The sequence below is a fragment of the Macaca mulatta genome, chromosome 1, assembly GCF_049350105.2.
Source record: "Macaca mulatta isolate MMU2019108-1 chromosome 1, T2T-MMU8v2.0, whole genome shotgun sequence".
Classification (NCBI taxonomy): Eukaryota; Metazoa; Chordata; class Mammalia; order Primates; family Cercopithecidae; genus Macaca; species Macaca mulatta.
This window is the reverse complement of record NC_133406.1, coordinates 216996983-217024358: the sequence shown is the minus strand read 5'-3', so window position 1 is coordinate 217024358 and position 27376 is coordinate 216996983. Positions and strand designations below refer to the sequence as shown.

The 27376-nt window shown below is 41.1% G+C and overlaps 2 protein-coding genes across 14 annotated transcripts; one reads left to right on the top strand and one right to left on the bottom strand.

Moving 5' to 3' along the window:
- The first annotated feature begins 3653 nt into the window (after positions 1-3653).
- Positions 3654-7220, top strand: PNRC2 (proline rich nuclear receptor coactivator 2). Of its 2 annotated transcripts, none has more exons than XR_013405968.1 (3): positions 3654-3824; positions 4735-4936; positions 5235-7220. XR_013405968.1 is itself a non-coding variant. In XM_015130967.3 (3 exons), the coding sequence occupies exon 3, from the start codon at positions 5253-5255 to the stop codon at positions 5670-5672; it is 420 nt and encodes a 139-aa protein (XP_014986453.1). In that variant the 5' UTR covers positions 3654-3824; positions 4731-4936; positions 5235-5252; the 3' UTR covers positions 5673-7220. The 2 variants fall into 2 exon arrangements, 1 of the variants encoding a protein (XP_014986453.1); XM_015130967.3 differs by having other exon boundaries at positions 4731-4936.
- Positions 7221-8862: 1642 nt separating this feature from the next.
- Positions 8863-25059, bottom strand: SRSF10 (serine and arginine rich splicing factor 10). 12 transcript variants are annotated; one of them, XM_015131062.3, is made up of 7 exons: positions 24861-24997; positions 23119-23223; positions 19390-19493; positions 16239-16401; positions 15626-15679; positions 15391-15492; positions 8863-11786 (listed from the first exon to the last, which is right to left on the bottom strand). In XM_015131062.3, exons 1-7 carry the CDS (start codon positions 24923-24925, stop codon positions 11726-11728), a joined length of 654 nt encoding a protein of 217 aa, XP_014986548.1. In that variant the 5' UTR covers positions 24926-24997; the 3' UTR covers positions 8863-11725. The 12 variants fall into 12 exon arrangements, with proteins under 12 accessions (XP_014986548.1, XP_077826902.1, XP_077827058.1 ...); XM_077970776.1 differs by having other exon boundaries at positions 15626-15676; XM_077970932.1 differs by having other exon boundaries at positions 19390-19496; positions 23124-23223.
- Between the last annotated feature and the right edge of the window lie 2317 nt (positions 25060-27376).

The window sequence follows — 27376 nt, the reverse complement described above, 5'->3', positions numbered from 1 at the left end:
ACACTTTTTTTTCTTTTTTTCTTTTTGAGACGGAGTTCTGTGCTTGTTGCCCAAGCTGGAGCGCAATGGCGCAATCTCGGCTCACTGCAACCTCTGCCTCCCGGGGTCAAGCAATTCTCCTGCCTCAGCCTCCCGAGTAGCTGGGATTATAGGCACGCGCCACCATGCCCAGCTAATTTTTTGTATTTTTAGTAGAAACGGGGTTTCACCATGTTAGCCAGGCTGGTTTCCAACCCCTGACCTCAGGTGATCTGCCCGCCTCAGCCTCCCAAAGTGTTGGGATTACAGGCGTGAGCCACTGCGCCTGGCCCAGAAACACTTGCTTCTTGCTCCACCTGTACTTACAGATTAGGTAGATAATGTTTTCCTAATGATTTCGTTGATTTTGGTTGCCACTGATATGTTGCTCAAAACAGATCCTCCAGTGAAAAAATTTCAGTAAGTTGTGAGAGTCTCCCTCATTTTCTACTTTATTCGCAGGGTCTAGTCACAATGTTTGTTACCTGCACCTCCTGAGTGAGGTTAGCAGGCTGATTTTGGCATTGCCTGTCCTTGACTCTCAGGGGAAGAAGGAAAGGAATAAATCTCCCAGACACCAGTTTTCCTCTCTGATAAACTGTAAAGGAAACAGCTTTTGGGTTCCTTTAGGGCCAGGATGGAGCCTCCTTCACTGTTGTATCCCCAGGGCCTGGCATAGTGCCTGGCACAAAGTAGGCACCAGATAAATCTTTGCTAAATACTTTCTATTAAACATCCATGTATTTATTATGCATTTGGCTTCCAGTCTAGGTGAGCTATATCCTGAGAGCTGTTTGTTGGCATCAACATTTTCCTATTTGAACTGAGAACTCTAATAGGATTGTGCTGGTGGAGCTGAGTTTAAAGACCACATGGGTCTGGCAGAAGCTGTGTCAGATGTCCCAAAAAGGGTATTATTTTAACTTCTCCTCTCTAGTTCTGAGCTGTTGAGGGCACTTGGTAAATACTAACGAATAATGAGGCTGGAGCTAGCCTGAGACTCTGCTGGGAGTCTGAGATGCGGTAAAAGCTTTAACAATGCTTTCCCCGAGGGCATCTCGACTCTGACCTTCTGGCAAAGAAACTGGTTCTGCCAGATGGTAGGATGGAGACTTTTTGCTGCCTGAACAGCCCCGGCAGCCCAGTCAACAGTCAGTCAGTGTTTGCTCTGGGCAAAACACCTTTTAGGTGCTGGGGAGCACAGATGCTACGGGAAAACTGCAGCCTGGGCTCTTGAATTCCAGTGCCTGGCTTTCAACGCAAAACTGTCTGAGCCTCAGATTTTTCATCTGTACAGTGGGGATGAAAACAACTCCTACCCCACAACATTATTGTGAGGATTAAATGAAATAAGAAAAAAAATTTAGCACAGGGTTGGGGGCAGAGTAAGAATACACTGTGTGTGTTTATACATTTCCAATGTTATGTGTACGTTTATGCAGATAAAATTCAGAGTGGCTGAAGAGATGAATTCTTTTTTATTGGTTTTTTTTTTTTTTTTGAGACAGTGTCTTACCCTCACCCGGGAGTGTAGTGGTATGATCGCAGCTCACTGCAGCCTGTACTTCCTGGGCTCAGGTGATTCTCCCACCTTAGTCTCTCAGGTAGCTGGGACTACAGGCATGTGCCACCATGCCCAGCTAATTGTATATTTGTAGAGATGGGGTTTCGCCATGTTGCCCAGGCTGGTCTCAAATTCCCAAGCTCAAGTGATCCTCCTGCCTTGGCCTCCCAAATTGCTGAGATTACAGGTGTGAGCCATGCCCTGCCATGAAAAGACTAATTCTAGACTGCAATTACTTTGAATGATTTTCTAAACGTTTAGAGTTTAGATTTTATTCTGTATTACAATCTGGAGCCACGGAATTTTTTGTTTTTTAAAGTGACACCATTAAAAATTCATTAAATACAGCTGACTATTATCTGGCTAGATGTCTAAGCAAACTTCTTGAATGTTTGGAAAACAGATTACCCTTTCACTGAGACACCTGTTGGTTTACCACATTCTTCTTATTTGACTATGATTAGCATCAGAAAGTCCCTATGCTCAAAAATACCTCTTTTATCAAACTAGATTAACAAACTGCATCTCTTAAGATGCAGTAACTTTCCTTAAGATCCAATGGCTAGAATATAGGAATTTGGGTTGGATTGGGAAGTGGGGGATGACGGTGGCAAAAAATTGAAGATTAAAAAACGAAATACAGGCCGGGTGTGGTGGCTCACGCCTGTAATCCCAGCACTTTGAGTGGCTGAGGCGGGCGGATCACGTGAGGTAAGGAGTTCGAGACCAGCCTGGCCAACATGGTGAACTCCTGTCTCTACTAAAAATACAAAAATTAGCAGGGTGTGTTGGCGGGCGCCTGTAATCCCTGCTACTCAGGAGGCTGAGGCAGGAGAATCGCTTGAGCCCAGGAGGCGCAGGTTGCAGTGAGCCGAGATTGTGCCACTGCACTCCAGCCTGGGCGACAGTGCGAGACTCCGTTTCAAAAATAAACGACAAATTACATGAGATTTATAAGAAGTTGGTAAATACAAATTATTTAATGTAAACTTACGTATGTATGTATCCATGTGTATACACGAACAAACTGGGAATGTAATGAGACTTGATTTTGTACCGTTTATCCCAGAATTATTCACGCTCATTGAAATTAGTGTTCTCTTTTAAAAGATTCACACTGGGTTGCTCACACACGTACTCCAAAGAAATTGCCATTTTCCCCTTACCTGCATCTGGCTGGCATAATCAACTAAACAATATTCTCTTTCTTTCCTTTTTTTCACTTACAAGTGGGGCAAAAAGGGGAAGGGAGCAGCCCTCATTCTCTCAGCAAACTTACTGTGCACTTACCACGCGCGAAGGCGCTGCGGTCAGAGAAACAAAACCTAACCGGTTGTGGCCCTCGAGGGTGTGTGGGTGGGGAGAGCTGCTGCCACAGGAAACTGTAACACGGCGCGTTAAGGGCTCTAACTGAACTTAAGGGCCAATGGGGCCACCAAGCAGGAAGTGACTGACTTGCCCGCGTGTGTCTGAACCGCCTTCACACGGAGGCAACTTTTGAGTAACTGCGGGGCTGGAGGGTGGGGGGCACCGGAGGGAACCGCAGGGACGCGCCGACTTCGGATGCGGAGTTGTGAATGTGGGAGAGAGGCGACCCAGAAGTCGAGGCCCGAGGCGGGCGGGGGCTGGGCCCTGGCAAGCGGCTTTCTGGAGTATCCTCCATCTGTCAATACAGGCTACGCGACTCAGTGGCCCTAATTCGAGAGCCAAACGTCCCCCGCCGGTCAGTCTTTTCCCTCAGGGCAGTCCCAAGGGCAGCGAGCCCGCGCGCACGAGCCGAGCGGGAGGAAGAGCCGAGAGCTAGCGGCCGGGGCCTTGGGGGGCCAGGGGCGCGGGGAGGCCGCGGTGGTAAGGCCGTGAACACCGGCGGACCGGGCAGTTACTCCCGGCATGCTCCTCCTCCCCGGGCGGATTTCAAACCCTCGGCAGCCCCACCTCCCCGCCTTCGCCCCCGGCCTGCCCCAGCAACAGGCGGCGGCCCGCTTCTCATTGGCCAGGCCTGCGCTGTCGTGTTTTGATTGGCCGCGGAGCCGCCCGGCCCTGCTTCTGCGGTCGCCGCCGACTCCATTTTGTCGGTAGAGGCAGAAGGAGGAGGTTGGGTTGTAGAAGCTAGGGTGACCGGCAGCTCGCTCATCGGTGTTCGTGGGCTTTGTCGGTCCGTGCCTCGTCTCTCCCTGGAAAGGGAGGGAGGCTTCGACGTCGAGAGGGAGCCACTGCCGCCGTAGTTCCGAGCTTGAAGTCGGTAAGTAGCGGCTGTGCAGCGGGCGCGGCCATGTTGGTGGCTGCGCTCCCCATTGTTGGGGGAAGGAGGCGAGCGGAGGCGAGATCCGGGCGGGCGCGGGCGGTCGCAGCGCCCCGACCCCTGCGGCTCCGGAGAGATGGGGCCACTGGGAAGCCAAGCCTGTGTGGCGTCGGAGGCGGCGAGTTTTCCGAGTTCGAGTTGTGAATGACTCACAGTCCGGAAATGGCAATTTATTTAGGGTGGTTTATCTGTTTGGAAGGCTCTCTTACCCCTTTGAAAGGAGGGGGCTTAACTATTTGGTAACTTATTTTCTTGGAACATCAAATTAAAACCAAACCTTGAATGTTGAGCTGTTCCCTCTAGGGAGACATTTTTATAGATTTAAGATGGGCTTAGAGTGTTAGGGCTTGTGAGAACTTATTTTAAGACGGGGAGGAGGCGAGGGTGTTCACAACCAAAGGAAACACTGCGTGATGTCTACATGTTCCAAGAGACTGAAAATGGATGTGACGTGTGTGGAAAGATTGGAAAATTCTGGTGGGAGTTTAAAAACACGGTCTCTTTTGAAAATCCGCCTGAAGCCAATTTTTTGATGACTCTTAACATTTTAACACTCGTTATTTGATTTTATACGTGAGAGAATCTGAAGATCTTTCCCAGGAAAAAGATAAAAACAAAACTTACTGCGGGACTTCGAGACATTTCCAAAAATTCCCCAGGAGTGACTGGGTCTCAAGGGTGAAGAGTTTTTAAATGATCGTGGTTATGAGGTCAAAGCCATCTTAAATTTTCTACCTTTTAGTTCAGGAAGTAGCCTTCTTTACAGTCAACGATTTTTGTAGTAAATCTAAATGATCACTTTCTCAACGTGTTTTTGAAATAATGAAGTAATCTTTACTTTTCTAGCTAGGACTTCTCTCAAACTTGTGTGCTGAGGAGACTCAGATGTTGGCCTCAGCTCCTAGGCTGAACTCAGCAGATCGGCCCATGAAAACTTCTGTATTGAGACAAAGGAAAGGATCTGTCAGAAAGCAACACTTGTTATCTTGGGCTTGGCAGCAAGGAAGAGGACAGGTAGTGGAGATCCTGCAATCTGAAAAGCAGACTGAAAGGTAATCATCATAATGGGCAAACATTTTATGATGGAGCCATCCTAAACCAATTGTTTTTATTTTAAAATAGATTATGCTGATTTGTGGGTAAGCTCATTTTTCTTAGAGACGGTATAATAATAAAGGTTGTGCATATATTGGAGTCTAAACAGCTTGCTTTTTTAATTTAAAGCAGCTGAATAGCCTATTACTGAGTCTTGTTCAAAATATCTGGAGTTATAAGTTGGAGCCATAGAAGCTTTTTACAGATTTGAACTTAATGGAATTTTACTCAATATTTGTTTCCATTCACTTGTAGGTGACAAAGAAGCTGAAGATGGGTGGTGGAGAGCGGTATAACATTCCAGCCCCTCAATCTAGAAATGTTAGTAAGAACCAACAACAGCTTAACAGACAGAAGACCAAGGATCAGAATTCCCAGATGAAGATTGTTCATAAGAAAAAAGAAAGAGGACATGGTTATAACTCATCAGCAGCTGCTTGGCAGGCTATGCAAAGTGGGGGGAAGAACAAAAATTTTCCAAATAATCAGAGTTGGAATTCTAGCTTATCAGGTCCCAGCTTACTTTTTAAATCTCAAGCTAATCAGAACTATGCTGGTGCCAAATTTAGTGAGCCACCATCACCAAGTGTTCTTCCCAAACCACCAAGCCACTGGGTCCCTGTTTCCTTTAATCCTTCAGATAAGGAAATAATGACATTTCAACTTAAAACCTTACTTAAAGTACAGGTATAAAGTAAGACAAATGTTAAAATTATGTTCGCGGGTAGTTGTCAATTGGTCTGAAACATTCGCTAAGGAATTAATCTATTTGTGTAGAACTGCTAATTAATGTAAAAAAAATAGACGATCTTGTGTGCACTGTGATACAATGGTAGTATCAGTGCAACTTAAACTAATGGTATTTGATATTAAGTGTTCTCAACTGAGTAACTTTTAAGTGGAAACCAAGTTTAGATTTGGGGAGTGGTAAAGGAATCAGCTTTTTCTATTGTTAGGGGAAGATAGTAATTTATCATTCATGGAGTAGATTGTTGAAAGTTGGTGAATCAGATTATAAGCTTCAAGCTAACACAAGGATTCAGAATTAGGTAAACATCTGAAAGTTTAGTATATTAGAAACACCCAAACCAGTAATATGCTAACAACCTGATGCACTGCTGAAAGAAAATGTGAATTTTTTGTAATAATTGCATTTTAGTGAATTGTACAGTGGGTGGAAAGGGCATTTGGAGCTCATTAGAATGAGACATAGTACATCCCAATGGCCCTGTTTATTAAATATAGTGGATTAAGTGTCAACAAATACACCAAAACCATTTTTTATAGAAACAGTATTTAATGGTCACTCAATAGCTTTCAAAATACATTTTTGTATTACAGCACTGCACAAGCTATTCTAATAGTGATCTGGCCTCATCATTCCTGCAAAGCTTGCTTTGGGGAGTTGGATAATGTGAAAATTTTAAGTACCTAGGGGAGAAAGAGCCATGTACATATCTGTAATAAACTTGTAGCATATGTAAAGTTTTATTGGCCTTTATCTTACAAAAATGGAATATTTTAGTATGAATTTGCTGAATGTAAGACCGTGGACTGTTTTTTATAGTATGGCCTAATTTTAAAGGTCCAAAATAATTTGTTTTTAAAGTTTGCCCTTGTGCTAAAGTGCCAGTGTACGTATGTTATACTTGATTGTAAACTACATTTCAAAGTAAATCCGAGTGTAGTAAGTTTTATAACTAAAAAGGTTTAAGCTGCTAAAACTATTTTTAAGAGATGTGAAATGCAGTATGGGACTATTTTTTTTTTCCTCCTCTAAGCCCAAAGATTAACTGGAGTCCCTCCAACCTTACAGATTTTTGGGTTTCACAATCTTATAAACAGGTAGTTTTGAGTATGGTGCCAATGATGTTTGGTTTTTGTTTGGTCAAGGGTAGGTGCAACCCAACGGACCATTTATGCAAAAGATGTAAACTCTTGCATAATACATTGATAACATGTTTTGCCAACCTTAAGAGTAAATGCTTAAACATAAGTGAAACCAGTAGAAGGTATGTGGGTCAGTTTAAAAATTTTGATTGTTAATGCCCTATTTTGTAATTTGGCACCTCTTTTGATGCCTAAGCAGGTTAGCAGATGCCTAAGCTGTATTTCTCCAAATAAATCAAGATGAAGTACTGCCCAAGTTAAATATTGATAGCCTAAAGATAAGTTTATATGGTACTTAATGTACATGATATGAATTTGAAGCATAAAATTAAATAAAATTGTTTTTCCCCATTGGCTTGGTTTTATTTTAAAAATGGTTTTGATTGCTTAATATTCTTTTTAAAAATGTCACTGACTTGAAGCTCGTAACATACTCAGAATACTCAAGACTCTTGGACTTCTCTTAAATTTCTGATTATAAAAGAACAGTCACAACTAAAATGTGACAGGACTGTTGGCTTGAGAAGGGGCAACTAGTTTGCTGACTGATACAGAAGATACTAGGATTTGACAGCTATGCAATTAAACAACTACTTGAGATTTCTCTCTCCCAGTAGTGCTAACAATTAAAAGGAAAAAAAAAAGGCCACACATGGAAAACGTCGCAAAGCTTTTCAAAGTTAATTCCATGATCTAGGTTCATAGAAAAAAAATTATGAATTTATCAAGTTGACAAGAACCCTTGTGTTTCAAAGTATGTTGACGAATCAAAGTACACGTAAGGGGACCCTCAGAAGAAAAGCATCACGACCACACCTTTCTGATACAGATTCCAAATGATAGAGCATCTTAAAACTAGTTTGAGAATCCTTAAAATTCTACAACTAGTCCCATGGCAAAGCTGTATTTTTTCACGCAAACTAGGAAATGATTTGGAGTTAAGGCAGAACCAGCATTTTGTTTCCAGGGTAATTTCTGTAGACAATGCCAAGGATTAAAGAATTGAACTTCATGTATTGAACAAATCACAGCCTAGGTGTCTGTTAAGGTTTTAAGCTATATATTGAATACACTAGATTTTTGTGGATTAATCTAGTAATACACCAGATTTTTGGTTTGACTCAAGCAAAATGGGTAAATGGAAGTGGGAGTGGAAGATTACCTATAAAAATTTTAGCAGCTTAAGGGTAACCTGAATAAAAGGTCAGTAACCGGTTGTATGACACTTCATACTTTAGGAAAGGTTTGGTTAGCCTACAGAATGGTGATAGGAATTTCCCAAATTGATGCAATCGTGAGAACCAAAAATACCTGGTACAGAGAACTTACCATGTAAGGCTGCTGAAGTCAGCCATATTGTGAACCTTAAGTAAATGCTCTAATTTTTTTTTTTTTTTGAGACGGGAGTCTCGCTCTGTCACCCAGGCTGGAGTACAGTGGCCGGATCTCAGCTCACTGCAAGCTCCGTCTCCCAGGTTTATGCCATTCTCCTGCCTCAGCCTCCCGAGTAGCTGGGACTACAGGCGCCCGCCACCTCGCCCGGCTAGTTTTTTTGTATTTTTAGTAGAGACGGGGTTTCACCGTGTTAGCCAGGATGGTCTCGATCTCCTGACCTCGTGATCCGCCCGTCTCGGCCTCCCAAAGTGCTGGGATTACAGGCTTGAGCCACCGCGCCCGGCCTAATGCTCTAATTTCAATTTGTCTTCTTTTTGATGGCAGTTACACTATGATGGAATCAGGTCCAAAACCTATCCTTAAGCTTAAAATATATACTGATAAACTATCCTCTTCCCTAGAACAACTACAACACAGGAAAAAATCTGAAAGGTTTTGTGTAAGTTTTAGTTTCTAGTATTTTGGTTGCATTCTCGTAGGCAATTTGTAAAGCAAGAGGGACAGAGTGCATCTCTAAAACCTCTTATACAAATTAGGAAAAAGTGTACCCAGGTGGTTACAAATCTAAGGTAGAGCAAAGTCTTAAAAAAACCCAAGATTTATTTTTGGCTCCTAGACCAGTTTATTTCACTTTCCAGCATTCAAAGAAATGTGATCTGCAAAAAACTAGATACAAAGGCCTTTTACTTCTTTACAAACTATGGTTAGTTCTCAATGAATTTACATGCCTCACTTTTTATTCCAAGAAAAATTCCCATTGTGCAATACAAGGGTGAAACAGCTGTTACAAATACACAGAAACATAATAAAGATAACCAATACTGTTAGAGGAAGGGGCAGAGGAAAAAACCCAAGAGAAGGAAACTTTTCCACAGTGACTAGCAGAATGTCTTGTAGATACCAATAACTGAAGGCAAACAGGTTGCTCACTTCTTCCTATCAAGTCATCCAATCTAAAATGAGAATAGTTCATGCCTAGGATAGGCTAACTATAGGCTTTGCTAGTCCTCCTTCCTAGTAGAATGCCATCAGATTATTCCTGAGCTATTGCTCAAGTCACAGCTACTTCAGAATATAATCTCAGGTTTTGTAAACAGGAACATGGTCAAAATGCAATACAATGGAAAATCTCTACAAGAGAATGAGATTTGGAAAGCCATGCTTAGAATCTCTGAGCCACACAACCATGAGATCTTGGATTACATTTAATCTCTCATCCAGGAACATTATCCATTTACCTTGTAAGGTTGTGAGGAATGAATAGCATATGCAGGAAGCTATCACATGATGGGTATTCTACAAAGCACAATTTTCTCATCTGTAAAATGGGAATAATACCCATTTCCCAGGAGTGTTTTTAGGATTAAATAGGAATATTTGAAAAGCACATGGTTCAGCACAGTAAGTGCTCAATAATATTGACAGCATTCAGTACAAAGAGAACCACAGAAGAGATCCTAAAGCAATTCATTCAACAGATGTAAAAATTAAAGAGGGCCTTTTCTGATTTACCATAATTAAATACTTTAGAGAACTACCAACTATTGTTATTGTAGTTACATAAGTATTTACCTAAATTTTTTAAAAACAAAATCCCAACTCAATATGCAACTTAATTCTCTCCCCCTTAAATGTCTTAACTTCAAAAGGAAATGGAGAAGGGAGGTAGAGGGCAAAAAAGTCTATGACCTCTACATTTTCTTTTAAAAACACACAGAATCTCTGTCCTAAGAACCCACTATGTTAATGAGTGTGTAACAGTATACAAAATACTTTTTGTGATTAAATCTAGTCATTTTGGCTCTAAGTAAATTCTAGATCCCATTATATCAATTTTACTATCTCCAGGAAAATAAAGCTATAAAAACAATCCCCCATTTGATTAAACAACAAAAAACATGGTAACAAAAGATGAAACAAGTGAAAAATTATGGGCTGTAACCTAGGATCTGACGCTTGCTGTGTGATCTTGGAAAAGTTCAAAAAAAATTTCTAAAATAAAATATGAACAAAAATACCTCTATTTCATACCTCCCTTGAAAATATACCTCTGCTATATTTTCAAAATTGCTATAAATTAAAAGCTTAAGACTCCACTTCCAGATTTTTAGTTAACAATTTTATACGGAAAGTTTTAAGTATGTGGCAAAAATGACAAAAACAAAATGTGATGGAATCAATGTATAGGTAAAGAAACATCATATCCTAATAAGAAACTAAGGAATCCAAAACATTTTGTGATACTATAAAAGTTATTTATTCGCTATACACAGAACATGTCCCCTATAAAATGTACATGTAAATCACTAAAAAGTATAATTTGGTGAACATTTTCTCAATTACAGAACATACTAAATCAGTTGGGGTAACAGCTGTCTGCCTCAAAATAATCTAATTATAGCACCCAGTCTCCTTTATATCTAATGCAAAGTTAAATACTTATCTTGGGGGTTATATCCTAGTATGTGTTTGGTGAGGCAGAGTAAACAATTTAATATAACCCTAGTATATTACAGTCACTGCACAATAAACCAGTTTATTACAGATTAAAACAAATCATTTTTTCATTATTTGTAATAATGTGATCAAATACTGGATACTTTTAAATGGCAGATAACCACACAATTACTTATCTTTGATAGTATATTGTGTTCTATAATTACATTGATACGAATGGTATAAAATATTGTTATGAATAATATACCTCAAACAAAGCAATGAGGCCATACTGTAATGATTCACTAGATTGTGCTCAGTAGACATTTACTGAAAAAGGGAAAAATCTATTTTTCTCCTCAATTATCTAGGACAATGATTTGCCCATAGTAAGGGCTCAATAAATATTTGCTGAACATACTGACTAGGAAAGAGGTGAGAAGAGATGGGCCCTCTTAGCTGGATGTCAAATATAATTGGAATTTACCTGGGAAGGAGAGTACTTAAAAGAAAGATGTAAACTGCATGTGGTGTATACAAGTAAATAAACACAGATGCCAACAAAGCAAATCATTAAGCAGAAAACACTGGCACCAAAATAAACAAAGGCAAGATTTGCCAATAATGGCAAAAATGGAACTTTTATACTGGACCATACCTTTTCCCACCCAATTCAGTTTGAGACAGACCAACAGAGGCACTGTAAGAGACTATGGCTGTCTTCCTTGATATTCAGACATCCTAGTTTCCAATAATTTATTATGGACCTGTTACCCATGAATCAATATAAACCTATTCATATTTAGGGATTAGTTTCCACAAGTACAAAGTTGAATTTCCTTTTATTTGTCCTAAAATGCTTACTTTCAAACTTGAAGGGACTTCAATTATTCCATGTAGTTTTCGATAACATTCTTTTATCTTTTCAGACCAGAGTCAAAATATTCGTACAGTATTCATACTGCAGCACCTTCCACCCACCCTTTGGTCGCTTGAACTGCCCTTCTTTGGTTCTTTTTCCGCTTTCAGATCTTTCTTGAAGTGTAGTAAGCAGAACTGTACTGGGTATTCCAGCTGCAGTTTGGTCTTAAATAAAAGAAGGATGTTTGTCAGTTTGGTTTTCTTTATTCTTCTCTGTGGTATACAGGATTTTGTTAGTTGAACTGGATGTAGCAGCTTACTGGGCCAAATTTTCAAGAGAATAATACAATAGTTCCCAGGTCTTTCCCCTGGGATGTAACTTAACAGCTCATACTCTATGTAGCACCTTTCCTCTCTCACTGAAGCATTATCTCTCATTTTTCTTCTTGCTTACTTGGCTTCAAAAAAAAAAAAAAAAATGCAGAGAGATCTTAAGCAAAAGGAGAGGTGAAGTGTGTCAGCCCTCATTTGAGTATTGATATAACCATTCTATTTATTACTGAGCCCAGTACCACATACACAGTACATACACTCAGTAAGTGGGGGACTCAACTACATCACCCAAAACTAACATAAAATACTACGTAAAGATCCTCATCAAGTATCAGTAGGATCCAAACTACCATGGGTTCAACTGTAATATAGTCCTTTTGAAGCTGTTAGGTGTGTCACTTTAGGAACATACAAGGTTCTCAATAGTCCAAGTCTAAAAATAAGTTGACACAAGTAAAAATAAAAATGAAATTAGGCCTTCAAGTTCTATACAGAAAATGAACAACAATTTCAATGAGCTATCTCCTCAATCTACTTCTCTCAAATTATAGTCTGTAAAACAAACAACACCCACCCCCCCCTCCAAACTAAGGACCAGGCCTTGGCTTAAATCCTGGCTCTGCCTTATAGTCTTTTCTTTGTGCCTCAGTTTCCTTATCTTTGATATGGGGAAAACAAAAGTATCTTTCTCACAGGGTTTTGTGAAGAGTGAGTTAATACATAGCCTTTTCAAGTGTCTGGCACATCATGAATACTTAATAAATTAGCTATAATTGTCATCAAGTAGATAGAATTTGAACCACAAAATACCTAACTAACCTACTTCCCCAAAGAGGTTATCACTTAATATTAGCTGCTCATCAACATTCAATTCAAATTGATTTAAAATCATGTCATAAACGTTAAGTCCCAATGCATCTTGTTTACGAAGAGGGAGAGCAGAATTACTGGTCCAAATTTCATCTTAACATACTACCAAATAACCTCTTAAGTTAGTTAACCCAAGAGGCTCAATGAGCAATCATGAAACAACTTTGATATTACACAATGAATTTTTAACTACTGTGTAAAAGATGTACCTTTCTGGCAAGTTCTATCATTTCCAAAGTAAAAGTTAGTTGTGCCTAGTGCAACACTGATTAAAAATATTCCTAAATCTATAAAGGACTGTTTCCATTGTTATTTTAGAATCATATTCAATACTGTAATAATTCCAGTTAATCGTATTTCCTTCATTTTGTTTTTATTATAGCATGTTTGCTTAATTTACAGCAAGCAGAAAATAAGCTGGGTCTTGTTTTGATCCAAACATTGATGTTTTAAAGGTTGTACACAATATTTGTTAAAAAGAACATATAAAAATACCTTTTTAGAAGCCTCTATAAGAAAGAAAATACAAAGTTTAACCCCACAACTTTCCTCTTTGCTAGAACTGCAAACTACTGCTACAGTTTTAAATAGACTTTTTGTTGTTTAAACTATACATCCAGGAAAATCTAAAAAAATTAAAGAAACGTGCATATAAATGATTGCATAGCAGAACATGAACATTAACTGCAAACAGTAAAGAAATGAAAGTTAGAAATACTATCAAATATACAAAGGTTCTAGAATCAATCCTTTAAACACATTCCACAAACAGTATTTAAAATCCATCGTTGTATTCTTTACAGGCAAACCCTAGATTACTAAAACCAAAATTGAAAAAAGTAATCCTCTAAAAGGAATCGCTTCTCCATAATTCTCACTTATATCTGTAAGCAAGCAATCTGAGATTTTTAAAGATGCTAGCTTTTTATTCTGAAATGAAATTGGACATGTCAAGTCACTTTTGTCCCCAAAACGATCTTTCAGAGAAATACTAGAAATTATAAATGGTTAAGGGTATTACTTCATTTTTAGTCAGGTACTACACTGATAATCGAAAGCTCAGAAGATGTGACTCTTGCTTAAAACTGACTAATCCTTTTTCCCAAATTATCTTAAATTTCATGGCACCACAGAATCACCTAGAGTGAGTGTTGTCTTTCAACTTGCCTCGAATTAAATAAACTGAGGTGTGAAAAGCAGGCCTCCCTCACAAAGAGGTAGGCAAATTTTGATACAAATGCACGAGCCAAGTGCTGTAAGCATCAAAATTTCAGTTTTTACACTATGCACACACACAAAACCTACTTTGAAACAATTTACTTGTTTCTAACAGCAGTAAAAAAAACTAAGCAATATTATGGTCAATAACGCTCCTTAAACTTTAGAATAACTACATAAGAATATTCCTTTCTCCTTAAAATTATTTTTGCCATCATCGACCTGCTCAAATTTCAAGGTGAGTTTTTGTGTTTTCTATGTTCCAAATCTTCATAGGAACCAGAAAAAAAGCAGTGAAGGTTCCATGTTTCAGTCAAAAACTCAATTTCCCAGCAGGCATCATTCCCCAAGACAGTGGGGTTAACAAAAGAACTAATCCACACTGCATCAAAAATAATTATCATTGGCCTAGACATCTGGTTTTGCTTTTTTGTTTTGTTTTGTTTTTGAGACGGAGTCTCACTCTGTTGCCCAGGCTGGAGTGCAGTGGCGTGATTTTGGCTCACTGCAACTTCCACCTCCTGGGTTCAAGCGATTCTCTTGCCTCGGCCTCCCGAGTAGCTGGGATCACAGGCATGTGCCACGATGCCCGGCTAATTTTTGTATTTTTAGTAGAGACGGGGTTTCACCATGTTGATCAGGCTGGTCTCAAACTCCTGCCCTCGTGATCCACCCGCCTCGGCCTCCCAAAGTGCTGGGATTACAGGTGTGAGCCACCGCGCCCGGCCAGGCCTAGACATCTTGACAAGACATAAAGGTCCACCCTGAACCTAAATGTGTCTGAGCAGTCAGTGTTGTACTGTGGCTACTACTTCACTTTTGTATCATTCTATCTTATTAGCAAGCTACATTTCTAGGTTAACAGTTCTACCAAATATGAATATGAAAGTTTATTTTTAATGAGACAATGTTGCAAATTATGGTCAACCAACATCTTTTCACCAAATACTTCAAGCATAAAAAATGAGAATCTTTACAAAAATATACAGAGACACCACAAATTGGTAGCTGCCCATAACATTAAACAAACTGGACTCTTAAGAGTGGCTTCTCAACAGCATATCATTTTAATTATAACCATTGCCCGGTACAGGGAAAACTAACAAGTGTTTTTTTAAGCATCATTGCAACATTGTATTCCTGATAATTTAAGTAAACCAAACTATGAGTAAATGAATGATACATGCCTAAAAATGACCATGGTTTATACTATCAGTGGCCACTGGACTTAGGACTAGTCCAAGACCTTGATCTAGATTTTGACCTAGACCTAGACTGTGATCTTGACTGAGATTTGGATCTAGGTGGTTCTTTTTTCCTTGATTCCTTTTCATATCTTGAGCCAGACTTATAATGTGTTTTGGAATCTGTTTTAGAGGTGCCTCTAGTTTTGGTGTGAGATGCAGACCTAGAACGTGATTTAGCCTTCATTTCTTTCTTGGGCTGGGACTTGGACCGTGATCTTGAATTGGATTTAGATCTTGAAAAAGATCGATTTCGGTGTTTGAATCTTTCAAAACAGAGGAGAGATATAATTAGAGTAAAAATTAGATTCTATATTAATCAAATTTGTTATTTTTAGAGCAAAAGTTCACTCTGAAATTAAAAAATATATGAGTCTTTTTCAAAGCAAAGTTATTTACCTATCATTGTCGGAATGGCTTCTGCTACGCCGTGGTCTTCCAGTCGGTCTACTGCTAAAAAGCATATCAGAAAAAGCGGTGACAAATATCTATTCATAGAGGCAAAGTTTCTAATTAAAAGCAAACCATAGGCCGGGCGCGGTGGCTCAAGCCTGTAATCCCAGCACTTTGGGAGGCCGAGACGGGCGGATCACGAGGTCAGGAGATCGAGACCATCCTGGCTAAGGCAGTGAAACCCCGTCTCTACTAAAAAATACAAAAAAATAGCCGGGCGAGGTGGCAGGCGCCTGTAGTCCCAGCTACTCGGGAGGCTGAGGCGGAGAATGGCGTAAACCCGGAAGGCGGAGCTTGCAGTGAGCTGAGATCCGGCCACTACACTCCAGCCCGGGCGACAGCGCGAGACTCCCTCTCAAAAAAAAAAAAAAAAAAAAAAAAAAAAAAAAAAAAAAAAAAAAGCAAACCATAAAACTTTTAAAATAAAATGATACCATATTTTTTGTCTCAATGAAACAGTCAATATATATAATTAAAAGTATACAAAAAAGTAAAAAAAAAATTAAATGCTAACAAATACATTTTTTAAACAGATCACTGTGCTACACAGCACACTTACTTTCTAGGACTATACGATCTTCTATAGTTGTAATCAAAAGACCGACTTCTTGATCTCCTCCTTTCATAACTTCGGCTTCTAGAACGTCTGTATCTGTCATAATCATCATAGCGTGAAGAACTGTACACATTCCTCCCTTCCTTGGCTTTCATCTGATTTGGTGCTAGGAAATACAAAGAACAGAAATACTTAGAAATATTAAAAACAGTATTAAAGCCCTCAATAAATAGGAAAAAAAATCCCTGCATCCCCTCTTGTATCCCAAACAGAGTATGTATGACCGGGTGGTGCCTCATGCTTGTAATCCCACTACTTTGGGAGGTTGAGGTGGGAGGATCCTTTGAGCCCAGGAGTTTGAGACCAGCCTGGAGCAACATGGCAATATCCCATTTTTACAAAAAATAATTAGCTAGACCTAGTGGCTTGCACATGTATTCCAGCTACCTGGGAGGCTAAGGGGGTAAGAGTTTGCAGCTGCAGTGAATTGTGATTACACCACTACACGCCAGCCTGGGGGTCAGAGACCCTGTCTCAAAAAAAAAAAAAAAAAAAAAAATTTGCGTATGTGTTTTGGCTTTTGTTTTTTTTTGAGACGGAGTCTTGCTCAGACGCCTAGGCTGGGGTGTGGTGGCGCGATCTTGGCTCACTGCAAGCTCTGCCTCCTGGGTTCACGCCATTCTCCTGCCTCAGCCTCCCGAGTAGCTGGGACTACAGGCGCCTGCCACCTCGCCCGTCTAATTTTTTTGTATTTTTAGTAGAGACGGGGTTTCACCTTGTTCGCCAGGATGGTCTCGATCTCCTGACCTCGTGATCTGTCCGTCTCGGCTTCCCAAAGTACTGGGATTACAGGCGTGAGCCACCGCGCCCGGCTGGCATTTTTTTTTTTTAACGTATTTTTATTCTTGAGACCAGGGTCTCGCTGTGTCATCCAGGCTAGAGTGCAGTGGCACAATCTCAGCTCACTACAACCTCCACCCCACACCAGTTGAAACCATTCTCCTGCCTCAGCCTCCTGAGTAGCTGAGATTACAGGCACGCACTACCACACCCGGCTAATTTTTATATTTTAGTAGAGACAGGGTTTCACCATATTGGCCAGGCTGGTCTCGAATTTCTGACCCCAAATAATCCACATGCTTCGGCCTCCCAAAGTGCTGGGATTACAGATGTGAGCCACTGTACCTGGCCTGGAGTCTTTTTTTTTTTTTTTTGAGTCGGAGTTTTGTTCTTGTTACCCAGGGCAGAGTGCAATGGTGCAATCTCGGCTCACCACAACCTTCGCCTCCTGAGTAGCTGGGATTACAGGCATGCACCACCACGCCAGGCTAATTTTGTATTTTATTTTTTGTGGAGACGGGGTCCCACTTTGTTGCCCAGGCTGGTCTCAAACTCCTGGGCTCTGGCAATCCTTCCACCCAGGCCTCCCAAAGTGGTGGGATATAGGCGTGAGCTACCACACCCAAGCATTTTACATTTTTAAATGGTTGAAAAAAATGAACCATATGCTGATTTGGAATGATCCTGCCACAGATTCCATTCATTAAGAACACAATTAACAAAATATTTATAGGTGGCCTATGAACAATGTGTAGCGTCAAAATGCAGTAATATATAATTACAGTTCTAAGACCCTAAGCAGAATAAGGCATTCCTAAATGCCTATAGACACTTCAGTTCTTATCTCATTCAATTCAGATACTTTATGTATTGAAGTACATATAAATAACACAATGCATAACCAGGAATCTATTACCCAACTGAAGAACTAGAGTTACCAATATTTTATGTCTACTCAAGAGCTCCTCTTCTCCTCAGCAGCTATATATATATATATATTTTTTTTTTTTTTTGAGACAGTATCTCGCTCTGTTGCCCAGTCTGGAGTGCAGTGGCACAATCTCGGCTCACTGCAACCTCTGCCTGCTGGGTTCAAGCAATTCTCCTGCCTCAGCCTCCTGAGTAGCTGGGACTGCAGGTGCGCGCCACCATGCCTGGCTAATTTTTTGTATTTTTAGTAGAGATGGGGTTTCACCATGACCTTGTGATCCACCCGCCATGGCCTCCCAAAGTGCTGGGATTACAGGTGTGAGCCACTGCACCCTGCCGTTATTTTAATCTCTTAATTAGTATCTTGCCCAAGGTAACATAGTGGCTAAGCCAGAATTCAAACACAGGTCTATTTGACTCTAAAACCTGTACTCCTGCCTTGTAAGTATGAAGTGAACATCTGGTAAGCCTGCATAACCAACTTTCAGAAGAGTCCACATATATTTTAGGCATTCTCATTTCCACTTCCTACCTACACTTAACCCCAAAACTTTGTAATACATCTGGAAAATATGATGAAATATTCAAGAAATATTCAAGATACTCCATTTTCTTAAAAACGATCCGTTTGGGATCACGCCTGTAATCCCAATCCCAGCACTTCGGGAGGCCAAGGCGGGTGGATCACCTAAGGTGGGGAGTTCGAGATCAGCCTGGCCAACATGGTGAAACTCCGTCTCTACTAAAAATACAAAAATTAGCCAGATGTGGTGGCATGCACCTGTAATCCCAGCTACTCGGGAGGTTGAGGTATGAGAATCGTTTGAACTCAGGAGGTGGCGGTTGCAGTAAGCCGAGATCATGCCACTGCACGCATTCCAGCTTGGGCAACAGAGCGAGACTCTGTCTCAGAAAAAAAGAAAGAAGAAAGGAAAAAGAAAAAAGGCCGGGCGCGGTGGCTCATGCCTGTAATCCCAGCGCTTTGGGAGGCCGGGGCGGGCGGATCACGAGGTCAGGAGATTGAGACCATCCTGGCAAGCACGCTGAAACCCCGTCTCTACTAAAAACAAACAAAAAAAACTAGCCAGGCGTGGTGACAGGCGCCTGTAGTCCCAGCTTCTCGGGAGGCTGAGGCAGGAGAATGGCGTGAACCCGGGAGGTGGCAGAGCTCGCAGTGAGCGGAGATCGCGCCACTGCACTCCAGCCTGGGCGACAGAACAAGACTCCGTCTCAAAAAAAAAAAAAAAAAAAAAAAAAGAAGAAGAAAAAAGAGATCCTTTTGGGTTTTGAACAGATACACAAATTGCTTAAATTCTTAAAAAAAAAAAATATCAAAACACTAAAAAAATAATGCTTCATACATATCAGGCATAAAGGTACTTACTCTTTCGATCCCCCTGGGCAAACTGGATTTCAATCTGCCGTCCACAAATCCACTTTCTGTCCAAATTATGTAAAGCATCTTCAGCATCACGAACATCCTCAAATGTGCTAAATGTTAAGGGGCTTGGGAAGTTTTGCAAACTTTGATAATGAATGAGAGTTCAGTTGGTATGTCTGGAACAATTCACAATCTCCCAATATTATTCCAGAAAATCGACCAGACCCCCACTTACTAGTTGGTGATTCAGTTGGATTCAGCCATTAACACTTCACACTATAAAAGCACTTGTGTTTTCCTAAGGCACATATTTGAAAACGTATGAATACATATTGCAGTAAAGTTATTATTGAAATAAGATCTGTTATAGCTGAATCACCAAGTTGTCCTATCCAAAAATTTTCCTAAGTTTTAAGAATTAAGTTTACAAGACAAAAAAGAAAAACAAATGTCAGTTCTATGTTGTATGCTAAAATAAAAATTTCTTAAAATAAAACCAAACTACCGTCTTTCATATTTGTTTCAAATGAAAAAAAGAAAATGCCAATAGTTCTTGTGTAAGCAAGCAGTATATGCCTTACCTTACAAGAGACGAAAGCATTAACTTCAAATTTATTTTGCTGTTTTCTTTTTCATATATATCTACTACTACTATTTCATTTAACTGTCTTCCTTCCACTGCATGGGAAGACAAGCACGCTAGCCATTTGTGGGCATCAAGACAGAGTCAAGCAATATTCAAGACAATCACTATACCAAAAGCGTTATTACATCCATGCAGACTGTAAAAGCATGCTATCAAGAAACAGATCACTGTAAGGACTCCTAGACTGGAAAGCCCTAACCATGACCCTAAATTTACAACTTCTTGCAAAGAAATGGTTTGAGACTGGTTTCCAACTTGAGAATTTCAAGATATTATTTACCGGCCTTAAGCAGGAACTACTGGTACTTGTTTTTGATCTGAGAAGCTAAGCTGCTTGTCCTCCCTGGTCATGACAGCAATATTACTACGAGAACTCCTGGCTTTACATAGCTATTCTGTCCAAACCTAGCTCCTTTCCTAAAACCATCATTACAACAGAGACCAAGTATACATTCAAGGCAGGGTTTGATATAAATGGTTTGGAAAGAGCTAGGTTAGGTACAGGTTTTCATTCTATCCTAAAAATCATTATTCTAGTTTGCACATTTCTATTTCCTAAATTTGAGAGAAAACACAAGACTGCAGATTTAGAGAGGTGATTTAAAAAATCCCTGAAGTGATACACTCCTTTTTCGAGACCGATACTGGTATTCTTTTACTACAGAGACTAAAAGGTCTGCCTTACTAGACTTCCCACTTTTTGTTCTGAAAGGAATTAAGGACTGCAGGTTTCCAGCTCTCTCTTCCCGAGGCCATTATGAACAGATTAAATGGAAGGACAAGTTTTAAATAACTGGGGTTTCAACATGAAAAGGCAAAGGCTGATGGGGAGTTCAGAACCTTGAATACTGTAACTGAACATCCCTCAAGGTTAATGCAGCTGGGCTCTAAACTAATTAGAAGGAATAAGTTCACTTAATGGGTATACCCCAAGAGACAGAATATAATAAGTATAAAAAGGATTTATATTGAGAGCCATAAAAATTATTAATGAGAGCAGAGCATCCTCTCTGGGGCTACTTTCAAAAACAGAATCCTGGGCTGATGGCAAGTTTCTGCTTTACTCGGTAAGCCAGGGATAGGAAGAAAAGGCTATTGCAAATGGAGTCAGACAGAAGAGACAGCAGCAGCAGAGGCAGCCAAGTATCACTCTGATGTCAACCATGGAGAAATTTGTACTTTATGGTCTTTTCAAAAATGAAATTGATAAGCCTGTTACTTATTTCTTTTCAACTATTTTAAGACCATAGACTTACTGAATAAGTATTTTAAAATTATCATTCTCCTTTAGATTGCTTTGAATTGCTAGCCTTTTCTGCCTCAAATACCACACACTCTTGAATCAAACTACTACTGACCTTGATTCCTGGGCCACCCAACACTAGGTAAAATCAGGTCTATGTTGTAAGCCAGAATGCACCGCTACCTTTATTTACTAAGCCAGATATAGCTATTACCTTCTCTGTAATGGAGCTTTGCAACCAATGCTTACAACTGTCCTTGATCACTGGCCCTGCAGGAGTAGCTTTTGGCTTTTTCCCTGTAAGTCTCACTAGGACTCCACTAACTTAAAAGTTTGAGGCCCACTGAATTTAAGCAGGAAGAATTTTTCCTAGTCTGAGGCCCACAACCCAAACCGTTGTTGCAGGGAGATGATCTCACTGAAAGGAGGAAGGTCACCTGACTCTGGGTCAGGGACCAGTCTCCCATAGGTCCCAGTTGGGTACCTATACCAGGGAGAAGGCCTCCTGCAACTCATTCAGGGCCAACTGATCATGTGTGCTAAAGCAGCGCAGAGCCAGCAGTCTTCACAGGGTTAAGATAAAGAAGTTAAGGGTTTGTGTGTGTCCCCAACGACCACTTTAAAATCTATATATAAACAGAATTTCTAGTGGCTCTGACCCTACAAGACCACCTGAGCTGTTTCTAAGTAGTCCCCAGTGCATGCACCTGTCTCTCCTTTAAGCAGGGTTCTGTGGCTTAACCCCAGAACCCCATGCTACTCCAAAGAGCACACTGCCTGCTACTCTGTGGCATCTGACCACCTGGTCCAAAACCAAAATATGCTGAATTTAATCTTAAGAATATACATCCTGTTACACTTTAACTTGGTAAGAGAGTGCATTTATACAAGACCACAATCACAACATCAAAGGCCCACATAAATCAAGTTACAGGTTTTGTCACTAGACCAAACCAGAATAATTTTGAAAATTAACTGCTTACAAAACATTAAAAAAAAAAAAAAGAAAAAAAAAGAAAAATAGTTATTCTGTAGGATACATCAGGTATGACTCCTTTAATCTTGGCCATCATTCAACTTCATCTTGACCTTTAACTCTTTAAGTGCTTGTCAGAAGGACTTGTCATGAGATGCTTGGCCAAATATGACAGATGGCTTTATCTTTAACTTTGAAAAACAACCTTTTCCCCCTTTTGTAGATAAAGCGAGGCTTTGTCTCCCATTAGGCTTGTCCTTCTTCCAGCTTTTCTTTATTTTTTCTTTTCCCAAACTCTCCCTTCTCTTCAAGCCTGATCCTTAAGAGGTCTTTGGCTTGTCTACTTGCCTTAAGTGTTGAACTCTACTCTAAAGGTTCTTTCATGCTTTCTCTTTGGGGTCGCCATAACTGTACAGCTTTACATTCTCTGAGGTAACAACAGAGGACAGCAAATTAGGGGACAATATTAAAGAAGTTTACCTCATTGTTATACAATTTGTTTTTGATCAAGTGATTCAAATTAACAAACAAGAATACCAAATTTTAACTGCTAAGCACAAGAACATATTAACTTTTAACGGACTTACATTAAAGGTAGTAGCAACCAGAGTGCATTCAAATTTAAATCACATATATAATCATCGACTTGAGTTTCAGAAGCATGAATGGGAATTTAAATATTTTACCATTTTTGGATTAACTTTAATAACGACAGCAATGTGTGAGTCAGAATTAATTTTCAAAAATTTGAAGACAGACATTTATTAGAGGACAAAAAGAAACTACTTTTTAGATGTTACCACTTACATAAACTTGAATTTCAAACTTCAACACCCCTCACTAATCAGCCATCTGAAGAAAGGATATTGAACATAAGCAAATCCTCTTGGACGGCGAGTGTAGAAATCAAGTGGAACATACACATCAACTATAGGACCATAACGACCAAATTCACGCCGCAAGTCTTCAGACCTAAAACATCATAAAATTTTTATGTCCAAGTCCTTAAGATGTATAGGCAATATATCTTTCTGATGAAGGAAAGCTAGGATCCAAGAATTTTTTTTTTTTTTTTTTTTTTTGAGACGGAGTCTGGCTCTGTCGCCCAGGCTGGAGTGCAGTGGCCGGATCTCAGCTCACTGCAAGCCCCGCCCCCCGGGTTCATGCCATTCTCCTGCCTCAGCCTCCCGAGTAGCTGGGAGTACAGGCGCCCGCCACCTCGCCCGGCTAATTTTTTTTTTGTATTTTAGTAGAGACGGGGTTTCACCGTGTTAGCCAGGATGGTCTCGACTCGATCTCCTGACCTCGTGATCCGCCCGTCTCGGCCTCCCAAAGTGCTGGGATTACAGGCTTGAGCCACCGCGCCCGGCCGGATCCAAGAATTTGGAAGATAAAAATGCAGTTTACATTAGCAGGACAACAGCAGACATATGGTACAAGGGAATGACCACAATTTTTATCTACAGCCTTCGTTTTTCATAAAAGGTACAGCAGCATCAGGTTGTATATAAGCATTGGTTTTTTTTTTTTTTTTTTTTTTACTTTATATTACAGCATCAAATCGACTCTAGTACTCTGAAAAATACCAAGCACTTATTTTTACTCCCCAATTTTAGCGACAGGTTTAGACACTTAACAATAGGTAAATATGGTCTGAAAAAGTCACAAATATCGAACTCCTTAAATGTCAAAATGACGTAAAGGGAAAATTTCTCTAGACGCTAACATAATTACCATTGCTTTCTTTCCTGCTTAAATTTAAGACAAAAGCAAATCACAAAGCTAGCAAAAAAAAAAAAACCCCACAAAACACCAAAAACCCAAACCACTTATTTTTTGTGTGTAGATTCATTATTTGTGAAATAAGAAGCCTCATCTTGTAGTAAGAACTCTTCCAAAATAATCTGAAGGTAACTCGAAACAAGGGAATGGTGAGAACAAAGCCTATTTAAGGTAGGTCTGAATTAATCTAATTTAGCTGTCAACGTCCTAATGATTGAGGCTTCCCAAACCTCCCTTTTCAAAGGATGACCAGAATTTCCAGGAAATAAGAAAAACTACTCGCAACATTTAACTGGAAAAATCTAACTCCCCAAATCTCAACGCTCCCTTTCTCCAAACACCTCCAACTGATTAAAACCCCCAAATATTAATAACGGCAACAACAATAAAGATAAATAGTAGCAAGATTCCTCTCCTCGATCCCGTTATTTCACCTCACTCAAAAAAAAAATCTCTGGGCCAAGGGGGCGTGAACCTCGAAGAATGAACTTCAAATCAATGGGGGGGGCTGCCGTCGGGTCGCGGAAAGGCCGCGGCAGGGGGCTGCGCGCTCGAGGAGGAAGCCAGGAGAAAGGGGCTGCGAACTGCGGAGGGGGAGGGGACCGAAAAACCCCGCCACGCGGCTTGGCGAGGGCAGAGGCGCCGCCCTCGCTCCCACGCGGCGGCTGAGGCCGGCAGCGCGGCCTAGTTCGGCGCCAAAGCGGGCGCGGGACCCGCCATCTTCACTCAGTCCCCTCCCCCGGCCCAGTGCCGCCACCACCACCAGGGTCCTCTCCGGGCGCCTGCGGCCTCCCCGCCTAGGCCCGGGGTACCTGCCTTGTACCTACCTGGTGTCGTCGGCCACGTTCCTGACGAACAGAGACGTGTTGGGGGGACGCAGGTAGCGGGACATGGCGGCGGCTTGTCTCGGCCGGGCGCACTAACGGGCTCAGCAAACCGTCCTCGGCTCCGGCGGCCGAGCCTCAGACACACACAGCTAGAGGGCTCTGCTACGGCAACCGACTCTTCTCGCGAGACTTCACTCCCGCCTCCACTCCCCCCTCCTACCTCCGCGCAAAGTCGGGCCCGCAACGGTTCTTTCCCGCGAGATCACCAGGCTTGCGACTGCGCATGCGGAGGGCTGGCGCACGCGCCTTCGCCTCGGTCTCATTCACTGGCCTCTTGCGGTGCCTGTTACCTTCCCGCCCGCCTGTTCTTTCTTTAGGTCTTCATTTTCCCGCCCTTTTCTACCTTGCACTCCCCTTCATCCCCACCCCCAAATCAGGAAGCAGATGTTTTAGTCTCTAGGCCAAACTTTGCAGTTATTACTAAATGGACAGATTTTTAAACTATTTAATTCAGAGAGGCTGCCTTAAATTTCTCATTTGGTCCAAGTAAATGCCCTGCTTTTATTTTGCCTTGAATTTCCCGTTTGGTCCAGGTTATGCCCTGACCAGCAAAATAAGAATTTAAAGCTTCTTGTATTGAGTGTGTAAAGGAAGGAGGTGTGTGCCCTTGCGCAGAGCTGGGCCTGCCTCTCCAGTGCTTACAGCCCGCCTTTGCCCCTCACCCACACCCTGGCCATCTCCAGTTAGTCACGTATTTGGCTCCCAGCCTGGGTGGGACCAAACCTCACACTGTAGGTTCATTACTGCGGTCATTTGTAATGTATTGTTTGTTGCTGACGGCTTCCCGGGTATGCATCGGAGCTGTACTGCAGTGGTTCTCAAACTTTTTGGTCTCAGAACGCCTTTATGTTATTGTGGATTATGGAAGATTCCAAAGAGTTTTTTTTTTTTTTTTTTTTTTTTTTTAAAGTGTGGGTTATACCTATTAATAAATAGTTAATGAGAACTTAAAATAGAGGAAACTTTGGCTGGGCTCGGTGGCTCATGCCTGTAATCCCAGTACTTTGGGAGGCCTAGGTGGGCGGATCACGAGGTCAAGAGTTCGAGACCAGCCTGACCAACACAGTGAAATCTCCTCTCTACTAAAAATACAAAAATTAGCTGGGCGTAGTGGCGCGTGCCTGTCATTCCAGCTACTTGGGAGGCTGGGGCAGGAGAATTGCTTGAACCCGGGAGGCGGAGGTTGCAGTGAGCCGAGGTTGCACCACTGCATTCCAGCCTGGGCGACAGGGCGAGACCCTGTCTCAAAAAAAAAAAAAAAAAAGAAAACTTTGACTCACTCCACTACCCTTTATCACACATCACATCATGTACCCTCTGCAAAACTCCACGTTTGTAAGAGAATGAGCATGAAAATAGCAAATAATCTTTAGTATAGTTTTGACTTTGGAAGCCGTTTTGAGAGCCATTTCCTGCTCGATAAGAGTCAACTTCTGGAGATGAGAGACCTCGGGTTGGAATGCCTCCAGCGTGTGGCACAGTGCCAAGTAGGTAGCAGGGATTCAAGTACTGTTAAATTAAATGAGGTTTTATTTAATAAAAAGTCATAAAAGCATTATTTTTGTATTAATCAGCATCCAAATTAAGTGATCTGATACAGGTGATGATGGTTTGCAGCAGTCTGTAGCAGAGCTATTCTAAATTTTTGTTTCCCATGAAGATTTGCATGCTTAATTTATTAAATGTTGGGCCGGGAAAGGTGGCTTACACCTGTAATCCCAGCATTTTGGGAGGCTGATGTGAAAAACAAAACAAAACAAAACAAAAAAAAGTTTGATTCCGTTATGTGTCAGACATTGTGCGAGAAGCTTGAAATTCAGTAATGAAAATCATAGAACTTATATTTCTAGAGGGGGCAGTGAGAAAATAAGCAAAGTAAATGCAGGTTTGTCATATGAAAGAAACAGTAATATGATAAATTTTTTTCTTGTTTTTGATTTTTATTTATTTTTATTTTATTTTATTTTTTGAGACGTAGTCTTGCTCTGTTGCCCAGGCGGGAATGTAGTGGCTGGATCTTGGCTTACTGCAGCCTCTGCCTCCTAGGTTCAAGAAATTCAACTACATCAGACTCCCGAGTAGTGGGGACTACAGGCGCCCACCACCATGCCCAGCTAATTTTTCTATTTTCAGTAGAGACGGATTTTCACCATGTTGGCCAGGCTGGTCTCAAACTCCTGACCTCAAGTGATCCGCCTGCCTCGGCCTTCCAAAGTGCTGGAATTACAGGTGTGAGCCACTGTGCCCCTGGCGTTGTTTTTAATTTTTAAAACAGGGTTGCCTAGGAAGGCCTTGCTGAGCAAGTGTCTCCCCTGCCCCTCTCAGTTAAGTACTTTCAGTGACAAGAAAACAGATTCCTGCAAATTACCTTCAGTAATAGAGGAAATTTACACAGTCTGGTGCTACTCCAGCCACTCATGTTTAACAGGGTAAAGGTTTAGAAGGGAGTCTGATGC

Bases quoted from the DNA above. Each gene is read 5' to 3' on its own strand.
- PNRC2 (XM_015130967.3), top strand. From the start codon at position 5,253: ATGGGTGGTGGAGAGCGGTATAACATTCCAGCCCCTCAATCTAGAAAT.
- SRSF10 (XM_015130985.3), bottom strand. From the start codon at position 24,925: ATGTCCCGCTACCTGCGTCCCCCCAACACGTCTCTGTTCGTCAGGAAC. The intron at 15,680-16,238 runs GTAAGTGTGCTG...TATGCTTTTTAG, and splicing joins AGATCGTATAGTCCTAGAAA to CAGTAGACCGACTGGAAGAC. The intron at 15,493-15,625 runs GTAAATAACTTT...CTGTTTTGAAAG, and splicing joins AGCCATTCCGACAATGATAG to ATTCAAACACCGAAATCGAT.